Source organism: Oratosquilla oratoria, unplaced genomic scaffold (assembly GCF_046742065.1).
Source record: "Oratosquilla oratoria isolate Oo_2021 unplaced genomic scaffold, ASM4674206v1 SCAFFOLD47, whole genome shotgun sequence".
Classification (NCBI taxonomy): Eukaryota; Metazoa; Arthropoda; class Malacostraca; order Stomatopoda; family Squillidae; genus Oratosquilla; species Oratosquilla oratoria.
In genome coordinates, this window is record NW_027467711.1 from 4,379,973 (window position 1) to 4,400,458 (window position 20,486).

General features: G+C 38.1%; 1 protein-coding gene across 1 annotated transcript; it reads right to left on the reverse strand.

The window, feature by feature from the left end:
- Positions 1–249: 249 nt before the first annotated feature.
- On the reverse strand, positions 250–6,414 carry LOC143023356 (uncharacterized). Its single transcript, XM_076181874.1, has 5 exons — positions 5,519–6,414; positions 1,900–1,967; positions 1,702–1,857; positions 1,044–1,230; positions 250–389 (listed from the first exon to the last, which is right to left on the reverse strand). The coding sequence occupies exons 1-5, from the start codon at positions 5,763–5,765 to the stop codon at positions 250–252; spliced, it is 798 nt and encodes a 265-aa protein (XP_076037989.1). The 5' UTR covers positions 5,766–6,414.
- Positions 6,415–20,486: the final 14,072 nt, after the last annotated feature.

Below are 20,486 nucleotides of genomic sequence, written 5' to 3' on the forward strand. Positions count from 1 at the left end.
GAACCAATTGTCATTTTCACAAATGTCTAATATATAGTAATAGCTGTCAATCACGAGTCCAACACGTGATCCAAAGACCAGGTGAATACACAATAACAAGAAATATTAATTTAACAAATATTATTTTATTTGCAATTGTACAGAAGAACTATGTATGTTGTACGTTATATGACTTCTAGGTGTCGAGTGGGTCTGACTTAATGGCATTATACTTATTTTAAACTAAGACCAATTAAGACTTCTAAATTATCAAACAGATGTAGCAGAGTCCTGCTCTCGCCTTTTTCTGCCTCCACATCTGTCTGAGGCATTTCTCAGATAAATAATGATTTCCCGCTCTACATGGGCTTGCACAGCACCTTCAATGCAAGTTAAACGGAGGATAGCATCTGAAAAATGGAAAGAATTAACTATGTTAATAGATATTTAAAAATCAGTAGAACAAATAGAATTGATAAGACATTCAGAACCTCTAAGTTAGTATTTTTCCTTAAAACGAGTGAAGAAAGCTGAAAAAGAAATAGACTTCGATCTACATAAAAGTTCAAAACGTTTACGGGGAATTATAAGTTTTTTGTACTAAGATTAGGTTTCACTAAGTACTGCTTGCTAACAAGCTTGCAAGAAATGCATAGTATTAGAAATAGATCCAATTCGACGTTTATTTATTTAAATGCCTACTAAAGTAAGACACAAGGGATATAAAAAAAAAAAACAATCATGCAGAAACATGTGAAATAGACAGTGTAAACACCTATAGCTAATAACTTCAATAAATTACGTTAGTGATCATTGTGCCCAAAACCATATTTCAGCACCCTAACAAGTAAACCAAAATAGGGTCAATATATAGAATCTTGACATTATTAAAAACAACCCCCCAATGGCCCCCATATACCCAGGTTATTCGTTTAATATAAAAAGGGGCATCTGATGCACTTTTAACAATCTCAAACTGTAAATAAGAATAAAAAATTATTAACGAAAATGATGCTATTCGTTCACCATACATATCACCAGTATTTCAATATCATAAAACATACCAATCCAGACTGTAGACAGCGTTGTGGATTTAAAACCCCGTTTTGCCTCCGCATTATCCTTGCTCTTCCAGCCCTTCGTTCCAATCCAGTTGAATTTGACCTGGAGCAGGTGGCTTAGTAGCAAAGAGCCCATCCTCCTGACGCAGTCCCGTAGGTCAAAACCTCCAATCAAGCAGAGCTTGTTCTCCTGAAGTAGAAGAGGTATTACACAGAAATGAACTATGACAAACTTAAGCAGAGACAATTATTAGAAAGAGAAGCCGGGTTAGGGAGCAGGAGGGAGCCTAAAAAAAGTATTTAAAAGTCGAATAGCAATAATAAATTAAAAACAAAGAGACATCTACTAGAAAATAACTGCAGTAACAAAATGTGCCCTCTAAAATGACACAATCGTAGTTGGGTCAGAATTACCAGTAACAATCCTTAAAATGCTATTGTATGTACTTGTGTAAAACATGACAATAAATCAGGTACGTTCTACAGACACTAGACAATATAAGAAACGTTGGTAAATACAATATTTGGACAGAGTCATCATAATTTTCTAACAGAAGTAATTGGCAAACGATTAAATGCATCTGAGTGGTACTCCTTTTTTGTCGCATATTAATCTAGATAATTTCAGAAAAGCTAGCGTACATTGAAAAAACGTTCTTACCAATATCTTTTGGTGTCTTTTATCTTCATTTAACCAGCCCTCATATACGTCAAACTCCTCTAAGGAGGTGAGTGGCAACTGCATTGGAAGCTCAGCATCATCAACCTTTCCGCTCGTTTTATTGAGCTTCTGCAGCTCTGCCCTGCAGGCTCTCACCTCAGCACATAGCTCCTGCAGCTCTGCCCTGCAGGCTCTCACCTCAGCACATAGCTCCTCCAGATCATGTTTCAATTCCATTAAAATGGTAAGAAACTCTACATCTCGCGCTGCAAAAAGGGTAAAATACGCAAAATGAATACCATAAACTATAATGTGGATGAAGGTGAAACTGGGAAAGGAGATGTGGGTCTTTGTAAGTGCATATGGGCCTGGCAGTGAGAAGAGTGTGGAAGAAAGGGAGGCCTTTTGGATAGATTTAAATGAGTGCATAGAGGGTTTAGGAAGAAATGTCAATGTAATAGTACTGGGAGACCTTAATGCTAGGGTGGGAAATGGTCCAATCGATGGAGTGGTTGGGAAATGTGGAGTTCCAGGAAAGAATCGTAGTGGAGAGTTGATGGTGGAAATGTGTCTAGAGAGTTGATGATAGCAAATACAGTGTTTCGGAAGAAAGTCAAGCATAAGTACACATTGGAGAGGGTGGTGGAGGGAAGGGTGGTAGATAGAGCACTAATGGATTATGTAGTGGTAAATAGGATTATGATAGGAAGAGTTAAGGATGTACATGTGCTAAGGGGAGAGGGTGGGGGGAATATCAGATCATTTTTTGGTGGAAGGTAAGCTGAGAGTGGAAGATAGATGGAGAAAGAAGAAAGTGACAAAAGGTAGGGAGGTGCTTAGAGTGAACTCCTTGAATGAAGAGGAGAAGGAGTACGGAAAGAAGCTGAAGGAGGAGTGGGAGGGAGTAGAGATGGGTGTGGAGGAGGAATGGGGATGATTCAAGGAGGGAGTCATAAAGTGTGCAAGGATGGTGTGTGGAACAAGAAGGACAGGGGGAAATAGAAGAAAGGGTAGTGAATGGTGGGATGAGGAAACAAAGAAGGTTGTAGAAGAGAAGAAGCGAGCATTCACAGATTGGTTACAAAAGAGGACGAGGGAGTCATATGAGAAGTACAAAGAAAAGAAAAGAGAAGTAAAGCAAAAGGTAAAGGTTGCAAAGAGGAGAGCAGATGTGAAATGGGGTAAGAGTATGACAGAAAATTTTGAAAGTAATAAAAAGATGTTTTGGAAAGAAATGAAGAGAGGAAGAGGAGGCGAATCAAGTAGAGAAGAAAAGGTAAAAGGTGCAGATGGAGAGATGATAATGGAAGAGAAGGCAGTAAGGGGAAGATGGGCAGAATATTTTAGGGAGTTAATAAATGTGAAGGAGGATAGGGAAGGAAAGATAGCTGCAGTGGGAGATGCAAAGAAAATGAGAGTGATGAGTGAGGAAAATGGAGGAGAAATAGGGAAGGATGAGGTGAAGGCAGTTGTTAAGATGATGAAAGCAGGTAAGGCACCTGGTCTGGAAGGATACCATGCAGAATGTCTGAAAAAGGGAGGTACAGTGATGGTGGACTGGTTGGTGAGGTTATTTAATGTTTGCTGGAGAGAGGGTAGAGTGGCGGAGGACTGGAGGAGTGCATGTATAGTTCCTCTTTACAAGGGAAAAGGGGACAAGTGTGAATGTAGTAGTTTCAGAGGGATTAGCTTGTTAAGTGTAGTTGGGAAGGCTTATGGGAGGATCTTGATTGAGAGGATTAGGAGAGGAACAAAAGGAGTAATTGGTGAGGAACAGTGTGGATTTAGGACAGGTAGAGGTTGTGTAGATCAGATCTTTGTGGTAAGACAGATATGTGAGAAAGCTATAGGAAAGGGGAAGGATGTTTTCTGGGCTTTTATGGATCTGGAAAAGGCTTATGATAGGGTAGACAGAAAGGCACTGTGGGAGGTTATGCAGATTTATGGGATAGGAGGAAAGCTTTTGGGAGCTGTAAAGAGTTTTTATGAGAGTAGTAGAGCTTGTGTCAGGATTAGAAATGGAGAGAGTGAGTGGTTTGAAGTAAAGGTGGGACTTCGTCAAGGATGCGTTATGTCGCCTTGGCTGTTCAACTTATACATGGATGGAGTGGTGCGAGAGGTGAATGCTAGGGTAGTGGGTCAGGGATTGGAGATGGTTAAAGAAAATGGAGAAAAGTGGGAGGTGAGCCAGCTGTTGTTTGCGGACGACACTGCGCTTGTGGCAGGGTCGGAGGAGGGATTGAGGAAGTTGGTGGCAGAGTTTGGGAGAGTATGTGATAGAAGAAAGCTTAAGATAAATGTGGGTAAAAGTAAGGTGATGAGATGTACAAGGGGTGAAAGTGGCAGTAGACTGGAAGTGAACATTAAGGGAGAGCGACTGGAGGAAGTGGATAGTTTTAGATACTTGGGTGCAAGTGTAGCAGGAAAAGGTGGAGTGAAAGTGGAGGTAGAATGTAGATTGAGAGAAGCGAGTAAATGCCTTGGTGGATTAAAGAGTGTAATGAGGAATAGACATTTGGGAATGGATGCAAAGAGGAGACTGTATGAAGGAGTGATTGTGCCAACAGCACTGTATGGGGCAGAAACGTGGAACATAAGAGAAGAAGAGAGAAGGAGTTTGAATGTGTTTGAGATGAGGTGTCTGAGAAGTATGGTGGGGGTTACTAGGCTGGATAGAGTGAGAAATGAGGTGAGGAGGAGAACAGGGGTGAAAAAGGAGCTGGGAGATAGGGTTGATGAAAGAATATTAGGATGGTTTGGACACATGGAAAGAATGAGTGAAGAAAGACTAGTAAAAGAGGTATGGAAGGCAGATGTGGAGGGAGTGAACATGAGGGGATGTCCTAGGATGAGGTGGATGGATGGGGTGAATGGGGCTTTGGGGAAGAGGGGAATGTCTGTTGAGGAAGGAAGGGAGAGGACGGAAGACAGAGGTGAGTGGAGAATGGTTGTATATGGATGGTGTTGTGATTGCATGAGGAGGAATGGGCGGGGGTGGGGGGTGAGGTAGTATGTGTGAGCAAATTTTGACACAGCCCGAAGGGATTTCTCACCGTCCCCTCCTTATATGCAAGGGGGGACGGAGAGGGGGGTCGCTGATTAAATGAAGCGGCCTTGCTGTGGATGTGCTGTGTCTTGCGACACTGCTTCTGACCCAGGGCAGTGGGCAAGGTGCAGGAATGACCCGTCATCCAGGAGGTGCTCAGACGAGAGGGAGGGTGGGAGGGGTGTGGAGTGTATCTAGGGATGAAATGGGTGGGAGTGTTTTTATGCCTTTCCCTTTTTGGCTACCTCCCTTGTAAGGGGGAAAAAGCCTTGGTATATGTATGTATATACTAAGCTCATCTGGTTAGCATAAAAATAAATTATTTCACAAATTTTGAGAATGAGAAGTACATTCAATCATTCATATGACAGAAATGATAAGCAGCCCTTAATTGAAAGTAAGTAGAATCTATATTATCATCCATAGAATCTATATTATCATCCATTAGAATCTATATTATCATCTATAATCATCCAGGAGGGCTAAGATGGGAGGGAGGGTGGAGGGGAGTCGGGTGTGGGGATGGAAAGGGTGGGAGTGATTTTATGCCTTGTTCTTTTTTGGCTACCCCCCCTTAAAGGGGGAAAAAGCCTTGGTATATGTATGTATATTATTTGGAAAAGTTAATAACTCTGGCATAGCTTCAAACCAGTAAAAGTTATCACCAGAACTAGTGCTAAGAATAATCTTTTAAAACAAAGCAAGAAATTTTAAATATATTATTTTTTCGATAGAAATTGACTGAAATAGGTTTAACAAATAAACAGATACCTGAGTTAACGGATGCTGTTGACGCTCTAATTGGGGTACTTGTTGGAGCCAGGCTGGATGTATGAATTGATATGTCAGACACACCCGCATTGTTGAACATGATACCTGAGCTAACGGGTGCTGTTGACACTCTAATTGGGGTACTGGTTGGAGCTAGGCTGGATGTATCAATTAATATGTCAGACACACCCGCTGCATCGTCAAACGTGTCGAATTGCGGAATGTTCACTGACACAACTGATGGCATCTTTTGGATTGCAGGTGCTTTGGCCAACTTTCTTTTTGCTTTTGGAACACGGTCCTCTTCCTCGTCGCTACTAGGAGGGTATCTTGATCTAATCCTGCAAAAAATTCAAATCACCCCTATAATAAAGAACATGATTTTCACCATTCCTAAACAATACACAAAAAAATTGTTTCTACATTAATATCCAATAAGGAAAATCACATCTGAAATAAGTAATGAGGCTGGGTATGCACCAAAAATATGGGCACAAAAGTTCTAAAATTCATACAATGAATGAAGTCAATAATAAATGAAAAATGTATACCTATGAAAAGCAAATTAAAATCAATGTAATTCTACTGAATATTTTGGTCCACAATCACAGTACCTAAGTACACCTTACCTACTACAAGAACACAACAATAAAATCCGAATATTATCCCATTATATATCTCTTGTATATGGAGTAATATAACCAACTACTAAATATAAGGAATTATTTAAGGTCAGATATAAGCATAGGATTTTACAAGCAATACAAAAGTTACCCATAACCAATCAAAGCACCAATCACCTCCCACTAATTTATACTCACAAATAAAAAAAATTACAGCTTCATTATCCTGCAAAATCAGGATAATATACTTACAATATAAAAGGGTTTCAACCAAAATATTTCTGATAATATATATATTATCCAGAAAAGCCGGCACAAGATAAATCAGGACAGAAACTTTTCATTCATTTATTACCCTTTTTGAGGATGTCCTGTTTTGTATATCAAATCTGCCTATTATATATAGTTATTGCTCCATCTCAGTTCTTTATGTAATTCACATTGATTAAATAATAGAATGTAATATCTCTTTTTGGTTATGGTTTTGTCAATTTATCTCCCCTCACACTTCTCCTTCACTCTATTATGTAAATAATCATATTTTTGCTCGGAGTTGCAGATCGCAGCTATCTGCCAGCTATACCTGATAAGCTAAAAGTACATGAAACCAATTTATACCTTCTTGCTCCTCATCCAAGCTCCTCTTCACCTTGGCTGACAGGGTTATCTGTCTCTTCAGCCTCCCTTGCTTTCCGTCTTCCATCTTCATATGTATCTGGAGGGCAAAAAATACCAAAAACCTCATATGAGTTTTATTGGAGAAAAATAATTTAAGATTATAGGAGAATTCTAGGGAATTATTTCAAAATTGTTCAAAGCCAATGTGATAAAGAGGCACATGTTTTTTAACTGCCTTATCAATTACAAAACCTGAGAATATTTCAAATAAAAAAAATACCATAACCCAAAAAATGAACACAGATACCTTGTAACTTACTATCAGCAGTTTTAAGAACAAAAGAAAAAATCAGCAAATGAACTGAATTCAAAGGGGTGATATAATAAATAAGGAAAATAGCTGTAAAGTAAAAAAAAAAAAACAATCAAAAGTTTAGTGGACACTTTATTATTAGAATTAGATCAAATGAAATCTTTGCAAATGAATGTATTCTAACAAAGTCATTTACCACCAAAGAATATTTACCTTCAAGTCTCATCAAGAGATATAATTATGGGGGGAAACAATTATCTCTTATCATTTTAACTGACTGAATTTATTTATCAATTTACATATGATATATCTTCAGCATTTAAAATGTCTAAAAATAAGTTTTATACTCAATTACAGAATCGACAGCAACTACAATTATAAAAACTTAACTTGAATGTACCAAGGAAAATCAGAGAGGGGATATATTAAGAGTTAATCAGCCCATATGTCACAAATTTAATTATGTCATTCCAAGAATGATCAGATATTACATACCTGCCGCACAGATGACACGCATCTTATGCCTCTCCCATGTGTGGTCTGGCACCACCCTATCTTTTATCATCATTGTAATTGCTGTCAATGATTTACTCTTTGGCCACCAGGCCTCATCCTGCCCCAGGATCCATCCACTGGGGACCATCTCAACAGTATTATTATTGGTGAATGCGACAATAACATACATTCTGTGGCAAATAAAGGCTAACATTAGCATAGGCATAGGTATTGTTTACAGCATAGAGAAAATTTCAAGTGGCAGCAAATAGTATTATTAATAAATAAAAATATATGATATAGTATCATAAAATCAATAATGACAGAAATATCTGACTGCAGATAAGTTCTAACCATGTTCAGAAAACAAATAATTATATTCATAGCTTACATTTTACAAGAGAGTTTAGTTTAACCTTGTTTTAGGCATTGACATTTGGTTAAATTGTGTATTATGTGAAATCACTTATTTGAAACAACAACCCTATCTATTTTTAAAATGATAATGTTTCTAGGCATCACAGAGTGAAAACTTACTTTTACTTTTAACAATAAACATTACTGGTAAAAGTGTGTATCTAACATTTGGATATTTTCTACTGCATTTGCACTGAACACTTCTATTTAAAGTTAAAATACCCACTAATAGTACATATATTTTTGTCTTTCTAAACACAGTTTAATACCTTTAATTATTACTATATTCTCAAAATAAGAATGATGTAGATTAATTGTTTGGGTTCAAGCTAAATATAAGGTAAATACAGGCTTGAGGGGTAATAGGGCAAAAAATACTATATTAATCCATAGTATTATATTGGCATTTGACAATTACAGTTCACTGGTAGGTCGAAAAGTGGGTTTCAGACATTCTCAAAACATGACTATTTTATAGTTTTTAGTAACAAGCCCCTGGCTGTGCCGGGGGACTTGGCCTGCGGCACTGCTCGCTCTTCTTCTTCTACTTCTTCTTCTTCCTCTTCTTCTTCGAGTTTTTCTTCTTCTTCGAGTTCTTCTTCTTCGAGTTCGTCTTCAAGTTCTTCTTCGATTTTTTCGAGTTCTTCGAGTTCTTCTTCAAGTTCTTCTTCTTCGAGTTCTTCTTTGAGTTTTTCTTTGAGTTCTTCTTTTTCGAGTTCTTCGAATTCTTCTTCGAGTTCTTCTTCTTCGAGCTCTTCTTCAAGTTCTTCTTCGAGTTCTTCTTCTTCGAGTTCTCCTTCTTCTTCGAGTTCTCCTTCTTCTTCGAATTCTTCTTCGAGTTCTTCTTATTCCAAATGATACCTTTGGTAATCCCCATGATCCGATTTCCCCCCATGTTTTGTCAAATTCTTATAACCCGCAAAGTGATGTTTTTCGAACTCACACGTACTCTCTCGCGAAATTTCTCCGTCAAACAACACGAGTTTTTCAAAAGCTTTGTCACTGTACTTGTACGATAACACTTTCCGAAAAAAAACTCATAATATTAATAAATGAACAACGTGAATCAGATCAGTTCCAGTTGAAAACGTGAAACGAACTGAATATACCCTTACACCTACCCAGGGTCCGGTGCAACCGTTTTGCCGGGTCTTGAGAAAAACTCGCAAACCGGAGAATTCTTTTTTTATTTAGAATAATACCTGATATGCATTATCCCAACCTTTGGTAAAATGATTCAGCCAAATGGTATAACACTATATATATTCATATAAATCTTAATAGAATAATACTATCTCATGAAACAAAGAATATATAAATTAAGACAAAATCCCAATTTCAATGTTCTAATGTAATTTTACATAAAAGATAAAAATGACAGCTAAAATGAATGTATTAGAGGAATTGCAGCAGAGTTGGCACAATTGGGCAGTAAGACATACTTGCCTGATATGACTTTAACATTTGCTACTAACAATTCACTATGTAAATTAGAAACAGCATGAATATTCAATTTTGAAGATTCTACTGGATAATCAAATAATAAATCTTGAGTCATGAAACGTTTATACACTACAAAAATTTCATCATTTTGGCTAAAAATATTTTGAACCAAACATACTGTGCCTTGAATTTGGAAACAGTTGTTGCCTGTTTTTCTACTTATGACAAATTTCCCATTATGAAATTCAGTATACTGTTTATATTTTGAAAGTAGATACTGAGCTGGGACAGGTCCTTCATAATGTTGGCCTTTAGGATGAAAATGTGCAGCAACCTGAGGCTGCATTATATTTGAAATTTCTGTTAATCTCCTAATTATTTGGGGTAATGCACCACTAGGTTTTCTTAACATTCTCTTCAAAGCTCCAAGAAAATTCTCGAAAGGGAAGGATGAAAATGAATCTAGAGGTCCATGCAACTTTACATCATCAGGAAGATGCATTAGAGAATGTACATTATAGGTCACAAACTCTGAACCATACAATCTCATGAAATGCTGAATAAATGACAATAGAAGCTGCTATGCATAATCACAATGAGTTGAAGCTAGCTTGGGATTGGCTAAAATATGAACAGCAGCAGATAGAAGCATGAAATTATGATATATTTCTAGAGGAAGTCTGTCAATTAATGAAACCAAGCCTGTATATAACAGAAACAATCTATATTCAGTAGCTTTCCATCGATCAATATCATCTAAGCCACGAGGTTTTCTTGAAAATTCTCGAGGGATAAATTGTCTTAAACTTTGAAGTCTTTCAGATATACTATCTTTAACTTGTCTCCCTATTCTTACAGTCAATGGTCCTTTCAACCAAAGCCAAATCAGCTTCTTCATTACTCCTAAACACACAAGGTGCATGTAATCCAAAGGCACTTGAGACACAAGACCAACACCTAATCTTTTAAGAGGGGATTCTCCTTTGTGGTGGTCTCTATCATGCATTTCATCAAATGCTATGTCAGTGCGCAACTGTGCATTAGTATCTGGAAATGTTATTTTCTTCTCAAAAACACCAGACTGGTCACACTTTTCACATCCAGCATAGCCAGTGTGCCCTTTAATACATTTGATAAAGGATCGTGCTGGAGCATCACAAACAAAAGCCTTTATAACTACCTGATAGGTCTTATCTTCATATTTTATTCCATTTACCTTTAACTCTATCATTTCATCAATGAAATAAGAAAGAAATTCTTCAACACTACCTGGCTTTGAATCACCACAAAATATACCAATAGCAAAAGGTTGTGATTTTGTTGTTCCTGGAATTAACCCCAGAATAGGCCAAAACTGAGTTTTGGCACTTTTAAACAGTGGTAGACCATCAATGTTTATTTGTAACTTTAATACGACTTGCTCCAGTAAATCACTATGATATGTCAGCTGATTTAATATCCCAGTAGCAACACCCAAATGATAATACTCACCACCTTGTATTTGCACAATTTTATCAATCTTCCCTATTTTAATTAGTGTTCTTGGATCTTTAGGGAGGTATGGTAATACTAGACTCAAAATTTTAAGTAGTTCTTTTAGTGCAATATGAGTTACATTAAACTGTACTGCCCATCTGGACAATAAATCCATCAACTCAATTTGAAAAGTCTGTGAGTCACCATTTCCATCATTATCGGATGATACATAATCATAGTCAGAAGAATCATAATTATTATGACAATCACTATCATGCAGGATAGTATTGTCTTCCTCAATTTCAAAGCCAACCATTTCTTTATAAGACTCTTGTGAAGTTTGATGTACCTCATTACTATCTTTATATTTAACTGTATTTTGTACATAAGTTGAACTAGATGGCAAACTATGTGCTACTTTCACAATGTTAACATTTTGGTTATGACTAGAATCAACAGTATCCACATTTTCTGAAGACTTCTTCATAATAATTTCTAAATGATGATTTACATCATTTTTTATTTTTCGACGTTTTGTCCAAATTGACATTGCTAATTTTAAAAAAAATATTGAATACTAAATTGTTTACATACATACATATACCAAGGCTTTTTCCCCCTTTCAAGGGAGGTAGCCAAAAAGGGAAAGGCATAAAAACACTCCCACCCATTTCATCCCTAAATACACTCCACACCCCTCCCACCCTCCCTCTCATCTGAGCACCTCCTGGATGACGGGTCATCCCTGCACCTTGCCCACCGCCCTGGGTCAGAAGCAGTGTCGCAAGACACAGCACATCCACAGCAAGGCCGCTTCATTTAATCGATGACCCCCCCCTCTCCGTCCCCCCTTGCATATAAGGAGAGGACGGGGAGAAATCCCTTCGGGCTGCGTCAAAATTTACTCACACATACTCCCCCACCCATTCCTCCTCATGCAATCACAACATCATCCATATACAACCATTCTCCACTCACCTCTGTCTTCCGTCCTCTCCCTTCCTTCCTCAACAGACATTCCCCTCTTCCCCAAAGCCCCCTTCACCCCATCCATCCACCTCATCCTAGGACGTCCCCTCATGTTCACTCCCTCCACATCTGCCTTCCATACCTCTTTTACTAGTCTTTCTTCATTCATTCTTTCCATGTGTCCAAACCATCCTAATATTCTTTCATCAACCCTATCTCCCAGCTCCTTTTTCACCCCTGTTCTCCTCCTCACCTCCTCATTTCTCACTCTATCCAGCCTAGTAACCCCCACCATACTTCTCAGACACCTCATCTCAAACACATTCAAACTCCTTCTCTCTTCTTCTCTTATGTTCCACGTTTCTGCCCCATACAGTGCTGTTGACACAATCACTCCTTCATACAGTCTCCTCTTCGCATCCATTCCTAAATGTCTATTCCTCATTACACTCTTTAATCCACCAAGGCATTTACTCGCTTCTCTCAATCTACATTCTACCTCCACCTTCACTCCACCTTTTCCTGCTACACTTGCACCCAAGTATCTAAAACTATCCACTTCCTCCAGTCGCTCTCCCTTAATATTCACTTCCAGTCTACTGCCACTTTCACCCCTTGTACATCTCATCACCTTACTTTTACCCACATTTATCTTTAGCTTTCTTCTATCACATACTCTCCCAAACTCTGTCACCAACTTCCTCAATCCCTCCTCCGATCCTACTACAAGTGCAGTGTCGTCCGCAAACAACAGCTGGCTCACCTCCCACTTTTCTCCATTTTCTTTAACCATCTCCAATCCCTGACCCACTACCCTAGCATTCACCTCTCGCACCACCCCATCCATGTATAAGTTGAACAGCCAGGGCGACATAACGCATCCTTGACGAAGTCCCACCTTTACTTCAAACCACTCACTCTCTCCATTTCTAATCCTGACACAAGCTCTACTACTCTCATAAAAACTCTTGACAGCTCCTAGAAGCTTTCCTCCTATCCCATAAATCTGCATAACCTCCCACAGTGCCTTTCTGTCTACCCTATCATAAGCCTTTTCCAGATCCATAAAAGCCCAGAAAAAATCCTTCCCCTTTCCTATAGCTTTCTCACATATCTGTCTTACCACAAAGATCTGATCTACACAACCTCTACCTGTCCTAAATCCACACTGTTCCTCACCAATTACTCCTTTTGTTCCTCTCCTAATCCTCTCAATCAAGATCCTCCCATAAGCCTTCCCTACTACACTTAACAGGCTAATCCCTCTGAAACTACTACATTCACACTTGTCCCCTTTTCCCTTGTAAAGAGGAACTATACAGGCACTTCTCCAGTCCTCCGGTACTCTACCCTCTCTCCAGCAAACATTAAATAACCTCACCAACCAGTCCACCATCACTGAACCTGTTTAATACTTGAATTATTTTATACAGCTCTATACAGCACAATAAACAAATAACTCAGATATGCTTCAGTGATTATACCTAACAATAAATTTATAAGTAGAGCTCTAGCCTTACCCAACACAACTCACTAGTATTAGTAACAGTAACAAGTAGTATCAAATAGAGCCCACAACTGATATAAAAAAGGCTGTGGTTGAGATGTTTTGACTATAGGCCTACTAGTTTAGTAATATTAATAATAGAATTATTCTACTGTAGGTGTAGAATTTTTTAGTTTTTAATAACTGTTAGGCCTAGAGGCTTTTAATAAACAACACTATACATGATAATATTGCTTAACCTAATTTCAAAATTCAGGAATTGAAATAAAATTTACTTAAGCTGGCATTGATAGCTTACAACATTATAGGCCCAGTGTCTGATAAACTGATAAAGTGGCAGACTTACACATTATCTCTCACCCAAGGAAATTTAATGCAACAGACCCGCTATAAAATCATTACCAAACAAACTGCTGCCACTGAAATGTAATCACTATGCTATAATGTATATGTTATGTCATTGCTTTGTTACCTGGTAATAAAAAGTGGAATCGACACAGCAAAATGAAAAATATATCAGCCCATGAAAAAAAAACTCTTCGGAGCATACTTTGAAGGCTCGGACGTTATCTCCGTAGATGGAATGGTGCAAGATGTAACGTTATAAACACTGCAATCTACCTTAACCGGGCCAGAACTGGCCCATTTGTATGTTATGATTAAATGGCAGCATTCCGGTATGATAACGGTACAATTTAAAGTCGGTTATAAAATGGCAGCGTTTAACTGGCCCCGTTACAGTTAGCTTAAGGCAAAACAGAACCCGAACTGCCTTAACATGCCGCAAGGAAACCAGAAACGGCCCATTTTAACCATGTTTACTGGGTATTTTCCATTTTTCAGGTCTTTTGTCTTTCTTCATTTGGTCCAAGCTCTGCCTCTTTTGTCTTTTAACTCCCTACAACTTTTGTTGTACCAGCACTTTACATATTCTTTTTCTTGTTTTTGTCTTGGGACGTACTTTTCCACTTTTTTTTTTATATAAATTTTTGTCAAAGTATTCCATTTCTCTTCTACTGTTGTATCTTCTTTGTGTATTCTTTCCCAGTTTTCATTTTGAAAGATTTCTCTTATTTTATCAATTTTTTTTTTTCATACATCAATCTTCCTTTTCTATATTGTTCATTACTTTTCATGTATTTTTTCTCATTTAGTTCTAGTCCTATCAATATGTGGTCAATTTTACTTATTGGTGCCTGGTATTCTATCTTTTCCACTATATCAGGTTCTGATGTGATTATTAGGTCTATTCTCGATGGTTCTTCATTTCTATACCTAGTGTTCTCTTGAATCCATTGTGTCATTGTGTGGTCAATAATCATCTCGAGTAGAACATTTCCCCACGAGTCTTCTCCACCCTTTACGGTCATCTCTTCCCAGCAGACTTCTTTGCAATTAAAGTCGCCCATCATAACTATTCTTCCTCCATCTTCCATTATCCTGTTTAATGTTATTCTTGTGTCTTCTAACACTTTTATGTTCACTCTCTTCCCACGAGGCTGTTTTTGGGGGCACGTAGTTTATTACAAACTTTCTGCTCTTCTTATCTCTGTCTTCTACTTCTATCATAATCATCTCTATTCTTTCCATATGTGACACTCTTCACATTTATATCCTTCTAAGTCAGGAACATAACTCCACCCCCTTGTTTTATCTCTCTGTTTCTAATCCAATAATTATATGCATTGTGTCCTATGCAGTTGGGTGGTAGTGGACCTTTTAATTTTGTCTCAACAATTCCCATTATGTCTGGTTCTTTTTCCTTCAGATACTCGTTCAGTTCATTCAGTCCTGTTATTAATCCATCTATATTTGTGTAGGACACTCTTAACTTTCTGTTATTTCCATTGTATTCTCTGTTTCTTTTTGTTTCTCTCTGTTATGGTCCATTTCCTCACTTTCATATTCACTACTCTCCAGTAGAATTCTTCTTTGTCTGACTCCGTTCTGGTCTCGTTTTTTTTTTCTTTAGCTTCTTGTCTTTTCATTTTTTCTTCCTCTCTTTCCTCTTTATTCATTTCTCTTTTTATCCATACCTTTTTATATTGTTCACTTGCTGCTAGCTTCCCTGTTTTTGCTAAGATATTCTCTGCTGTTGTTTGTGACCTGAATTTAATCTTAATTGGTCTGGTCTTATCTGTACTATATTATCCGATCCTAAACATCTCTTCAATTTGTTTCATTATTTCAGTTTCATCTTCCTGAACTAATTGTAGTAAACTGCTTACTTTTCCTTTTTTCTCACTGATTCTTGAAGTTCTATCTAGGTTATGTTTCTCTTCCATCGCCAATATAATTATACATTTCTTTTTATCTGCTAAGTCTCTTACTATATTCTCCTTCTGTCTCATCACTTTGATAACTGAGTCAGTTTGTTCTTTCATTTTCTGTTTAATTATGTCAGTAAATGCAACTTTACTGTTTTCCTGGATTTTTTTCCAACCCTGTGCTTCTTTTGCTATGGCCTCTTTATTGTCTTTATTATTCCTCTTTAATTCTTCATTCTCTTCTTTTACTTTTAACTGTCTTTTTAATTCTATTTCATTAATTAAATTTTTGTTCGCCTTCTCCAGTTCTTCCATCTTTTCAACTCTCTGCGCAATGTTGGTTACATTACCGAACCTGTCTTCCCAATGTTCGATCATCTTATCAAGTTTCTCCTCTAGTCTTGTCAATCGGGGGAGGTTGGTATCCCCCCCACCCTCACTAAATCCCTGGAAATTATTATCCTCACCTTCGATTGTGCTGCTCTTCTCTATATTTCTAATCTTTACAATTTTGTTAATCCCATCACCAGAATCATTGGTCCTTCGTTTGTTTACAAGACGCCTGGCCTCTTGGACCAAGTCTTCCCTCTCCTCATTTCCTTCCATTTCCCTCAGTAATCCCTACCCTTCTCCTTTTTCCTCACTTTCCCACGACACCACGAGTTATCCCCTTCCCTCTAAATACAATAGGTACTTCCTTTGCGTTGAGGTCCACGAAATTTTCACTTTTTCTTCAGAACTCTAATCCTCGCCGTCCATCTGACAAAAGTGTGTGTGTGTATATATATATACACATGTATATATATATATGTGTGTGTGTATTTACCTAGTTGTATTTTATGGAAGGAGAGCTATGCTTGTAGTGACCCACTTTTGTATCTTTCAGCATCCAGTTTAACCTTAAATTCTTGGATAGTTTTGCACTCTCTGTTTCTTCATTCACTTTGTTCCAGACAGCTATCACTGTGTGGGAAGCTATTCTTTTTCAGATCTCTTCTGTAATTACCCTTTTTAAGTTTCTTTTCGTGTCCTCTGGTTTTTCTTCTATCCCACTTTCATAAGTCATCTCTCAAGGACTTCCATCCCTTTCATAATTCTGTATATGGTTAGCAGGTCTCCTTTCTCTTCTTTGTTCCAGAGTACATAGTTCGAGTTTGTCCAATCTTTGTTCGTATGTCAAATTGGAGAGTGTTGGTGCCACATTTGTCATTGCTCTTTGAAGTCTTTCTAATTTCTTTGTGTTCTTTTTTGTACTCGGTGTTGCAGCATACTCCAATTTTGGTCTTATCAATGTAACTAATATTTTCTTTACCATTTCTTCATCCATGTAGTCAAAAGCCACTTTCATTGATCTTAATAAATTGAAAGTTTCTCCAACTAATTCATTATATGTTTGTCTGGTGTCGTGTCATTGGTGATAGTTACTCCCAGGTCCCTTTCTGAGTTGACTTCTTTAATTTCCTTTGTACCAGTTGTGTATTATCCTGATATTCTGTTTTTGCTTTTTCCAAATTCCATTATATTACATTTCTTGATGTTGAAATTCACTTCATTCTTTTGACTCCATTTCCAGATTTTGTCCAGGTCCTCTTGTAAAGATTTGCAATCTTTCTTTGTATTTACTCTCTATTAGTTTCGCATCATCTACAAAGAACACAAGACGAAAATGTAGTAGCACATTCCGTAAAATGTTTTAAATAACCCAGTATCGGAGAAACAAAGCAAAAGAAACAGACAAACTGTATATTTCGACTATTGTGGTCCTCTTCAGCAGATAGGTACAAGGTAAGATGTACAAGAATATATACAGTGAGAGAGGTACAAAGTGGGAACAAGGGGAGGTGGCGCAAGTCACATGTCCGAGGTGGGGCGGACTCGGGAATGGTAACAATTTATTCACAGCATAAGTTGTTATACAATCAGGTGACCATTGCCCTTTTGATGTGTTGAAATTTGGCAAGTTTTTGATATGGAAAGATTCGACTATCTTTCTCCTAAAGCTACAATTGGACTTATAAATTATTTCTGGTTTGTTCCAATCTATGCGGTGATCCTTTGTTGATGTATGGAGGAAGACCGCGGAGTTGTTTTGTGCATACCTAACAGAGTTTTTGTGCTCTTTTACTCTGGTATTGAAGTCCCTACCAGTTTGACCCCAGTAAACCTCATTACAATCTTTACAAGGTAGTTTACATACTCCAGGGTTGTTATCTGATTTGGGTTTATGATGTATGTTTACTACTTTATGAAAAATGTTATTAGGATAGTTGAAGACCAATTTGATTTTATCTTGTGGACATTTTAGAAGCTTCATCCAATAAATGGTTGTATGGGATCTTTATACATTTATTGTCCCAATTGTGCTGGTTCTTAGTTTGGGAAGAGTTCTTATAATGGCTGAGTTTTGCCTTGCTAAGAGCTTTTGTCAACAACCAATTTGTATAACCTAATTTGCTCAGTTGTAAGTTTATTGTTTCTAATTCTTTATTTAAAAATTGAACGCTACAAATTCTTAATACTCTTAAATAGAGGCCCGAAGCAACACTTAGTTTAACCCTTTCTGGATGGTAACTAAAAAAATGTAAATAGCTACCAGTACTGTGAAATCCAAATGTCCATGACCTATGATCACTAATATATCCAGAAAGGGAATGCTGTTATCTTCTTTCCATTCAACTTTAAATTTTATATTTGGTGACAAATTATTAAGTTTGAAATGAAAGTCATTAAATGGTCCCCAACTATCTTCCAAAAACGTAAAAATATCATCAACGTATCTAAACCAGATCATGTCAGGTGGCTTTATGTCCGGTAGCAACACAGTTTCAAAATATCCATATAAAGATTAGATAGTACTGGGGAGAGATTAAAGCCCATACTACATCCAAACTTTTGCCTGAAAAAATTATCTTTGAAGGAAAAAACATTAGTTGTGATACAAAGTTTGATTAATTTTAAGATTTTAGGAATAGGCAAAGGAAATTGTTCTTGGTATGGATGAAGTTTGGTTTCCAAGAAATTTAATACTTCATCTGGATTGACGTCTGGGGTATTGGCTGCTTGTTATTGTGGCAAAGTAGCATGCAGTTGATACTTTAGGGTCTATATGGGGCACCCCTACAGACCAGAGCCACACATCATTTTGTCTATGATAGAGGAAAACTCTGTTCATAGAGAAATGATGACACTTTTATACTACGACTGTCCCTCCGTTATGCTGTCCTCCAACCCCTTGTTGCTGTCCTGTACCATTTCTCTGAGTATTCCTTTTCTGTGATGGGGGAATTCCCTGTGGTGGGGGAAAAGAATACTGCCACCAAGTATTCCCACTTGGATCGTTAGAGGCGAGAAGAAAGGGACGGGGATTGGGACTAGGCATCCTTCTCCTTGTAGCCCCACAGGGGAAATTCCTAAAAGAAAAAGAGAAGGCATAAGAGGGGCTGGAAGTCCTCAGACCAGCACCCTAAGGTTTGGGTCTTTTAATGTGCGTGGATGTGGTACAGATGAGAGTAAAAGGGAAGAGATAAGTAGTATGTTTGTGAGAAGAAAGATGGATGTGTTGGCTTTGAGTGAAACTAAGTTGAAAGGGAAGGGTGAGTGTAAGTTTGGGAGTGTAAGTGGGAGGTTATCAGGAGTGAAGAGAGGGGGAGGGAGGGAAGGGGTGGCTATTCTAGTAAGTGAAGAGATAGGTAAACATGTAGTGGAGTGGAAGGAGGTTTCCTCAAGGATAATGTGGATGAAGGTGAAACTGGGGAAGGAGATGTGGGTCTTTGTAAGTGCATATGGGCCTGGCAGTGAGAAGAGTGTAGAAGAAAGGGAGGCCTTTTGGATAGATTTAAATGAGTGCATAGAGGATTTGGGAAGAAATGTCAATGTGATAGTACTGGGAGACCTTAATGCTAGGGTGGGAAATGGTCTAATCGATGGAGTGGTTGGGAAATGTGGAGTTCCAGGAAAGAATCGCAGTGGAGAGTTGATGGTGGAAATGTGTCTAGAGAGTTGATGATAGCAAATACAATGTTTCGGAAGAAAGTCAAGCATAAGTACACATGGGAGAGGGTGGTGGAGGGAAGGGTGGTAGATAGAGCGCTAATGGATTATGTAGTGGTAAATAGGATTATGATAGGAAGAGTTAAGGATGTACATGTGCTAAGGGGAGAGGGTGGGGGAATATCAGATCATTTTTTGGTGGAAGGTAAGTTGAAAGTGGAGGATAGATGGAGGAAGAGGAAAGGGACAAAAGGTAGGGAGATTCTTAGAGTGAACTCTTTGAATGAGAAGGAAAAGGAGAAGGAGTACGGAAAGAAGCTGAAGGAGGAGTGGGAGGGAGTAAAGGGTAGAGTAGAGCTGGGTGTGGAGGAGGAATGGGGATGGTTCAAGGAGGGAGTCATAAAGTGTGCAAGGATGGTGTGTGGAACAAGAAGGACAGGGGGAAATAGAAGAAAGGGTAGTGAATGGTGGGATGAGGAAACAAAGAAGGTTGTAGAAGAGAAAGAAGCGAGCTTTCACAGATTGGTTACAAAATAGGACGAGGGAGTCATATGAGAGGTACAAAGAAAAGAAAAGAGAAGTAAAGCAAAAGGTAAAGGTTGCAAAGAGGAGAGCAGATGTGAAATGGGGTAAGAGTTTGACAGAAAATTTTGAATGTAAAAAAAAAGATGTTTTGGAAGGAAATTAAGAGAGGAAGAGGAGGCGTATCAAGTAGAGAAGAAAAGGTAAAAGGTGCAGATGGAGAGATGATAATGGAAGAGAAGGCAGTAAGGGGAAGATGGGCAGAATATTTTAGGGAGTTGCTAAATGTGAAGGAGGATAGGGAAGGAAAGATTGCTGCAGTGGGAAG

Coding starts and splice junctions, on each gene's coding strand:
- LOC143023356 (XM_076181874.1), bottom strand. CDS start 5,765: ATGCCATCAGTTGTGTCAGTGAACATTCCGCAATTCGACACGTTTGAC. Junction 1,231..1,701: donor AAAGACACCAAAAGATATTG/GTAAGAACGTTT, acceptor CTTCTACTTCAG/GAGAACAAGCTCTGCTTGAT. Junction 390..1,043: donor GCTGTCTACAGTCTGGATTG/GTATGTTTTATG, acceptor TCCATTTTTCAG/ATGCTATCCTCCGTTTAACT.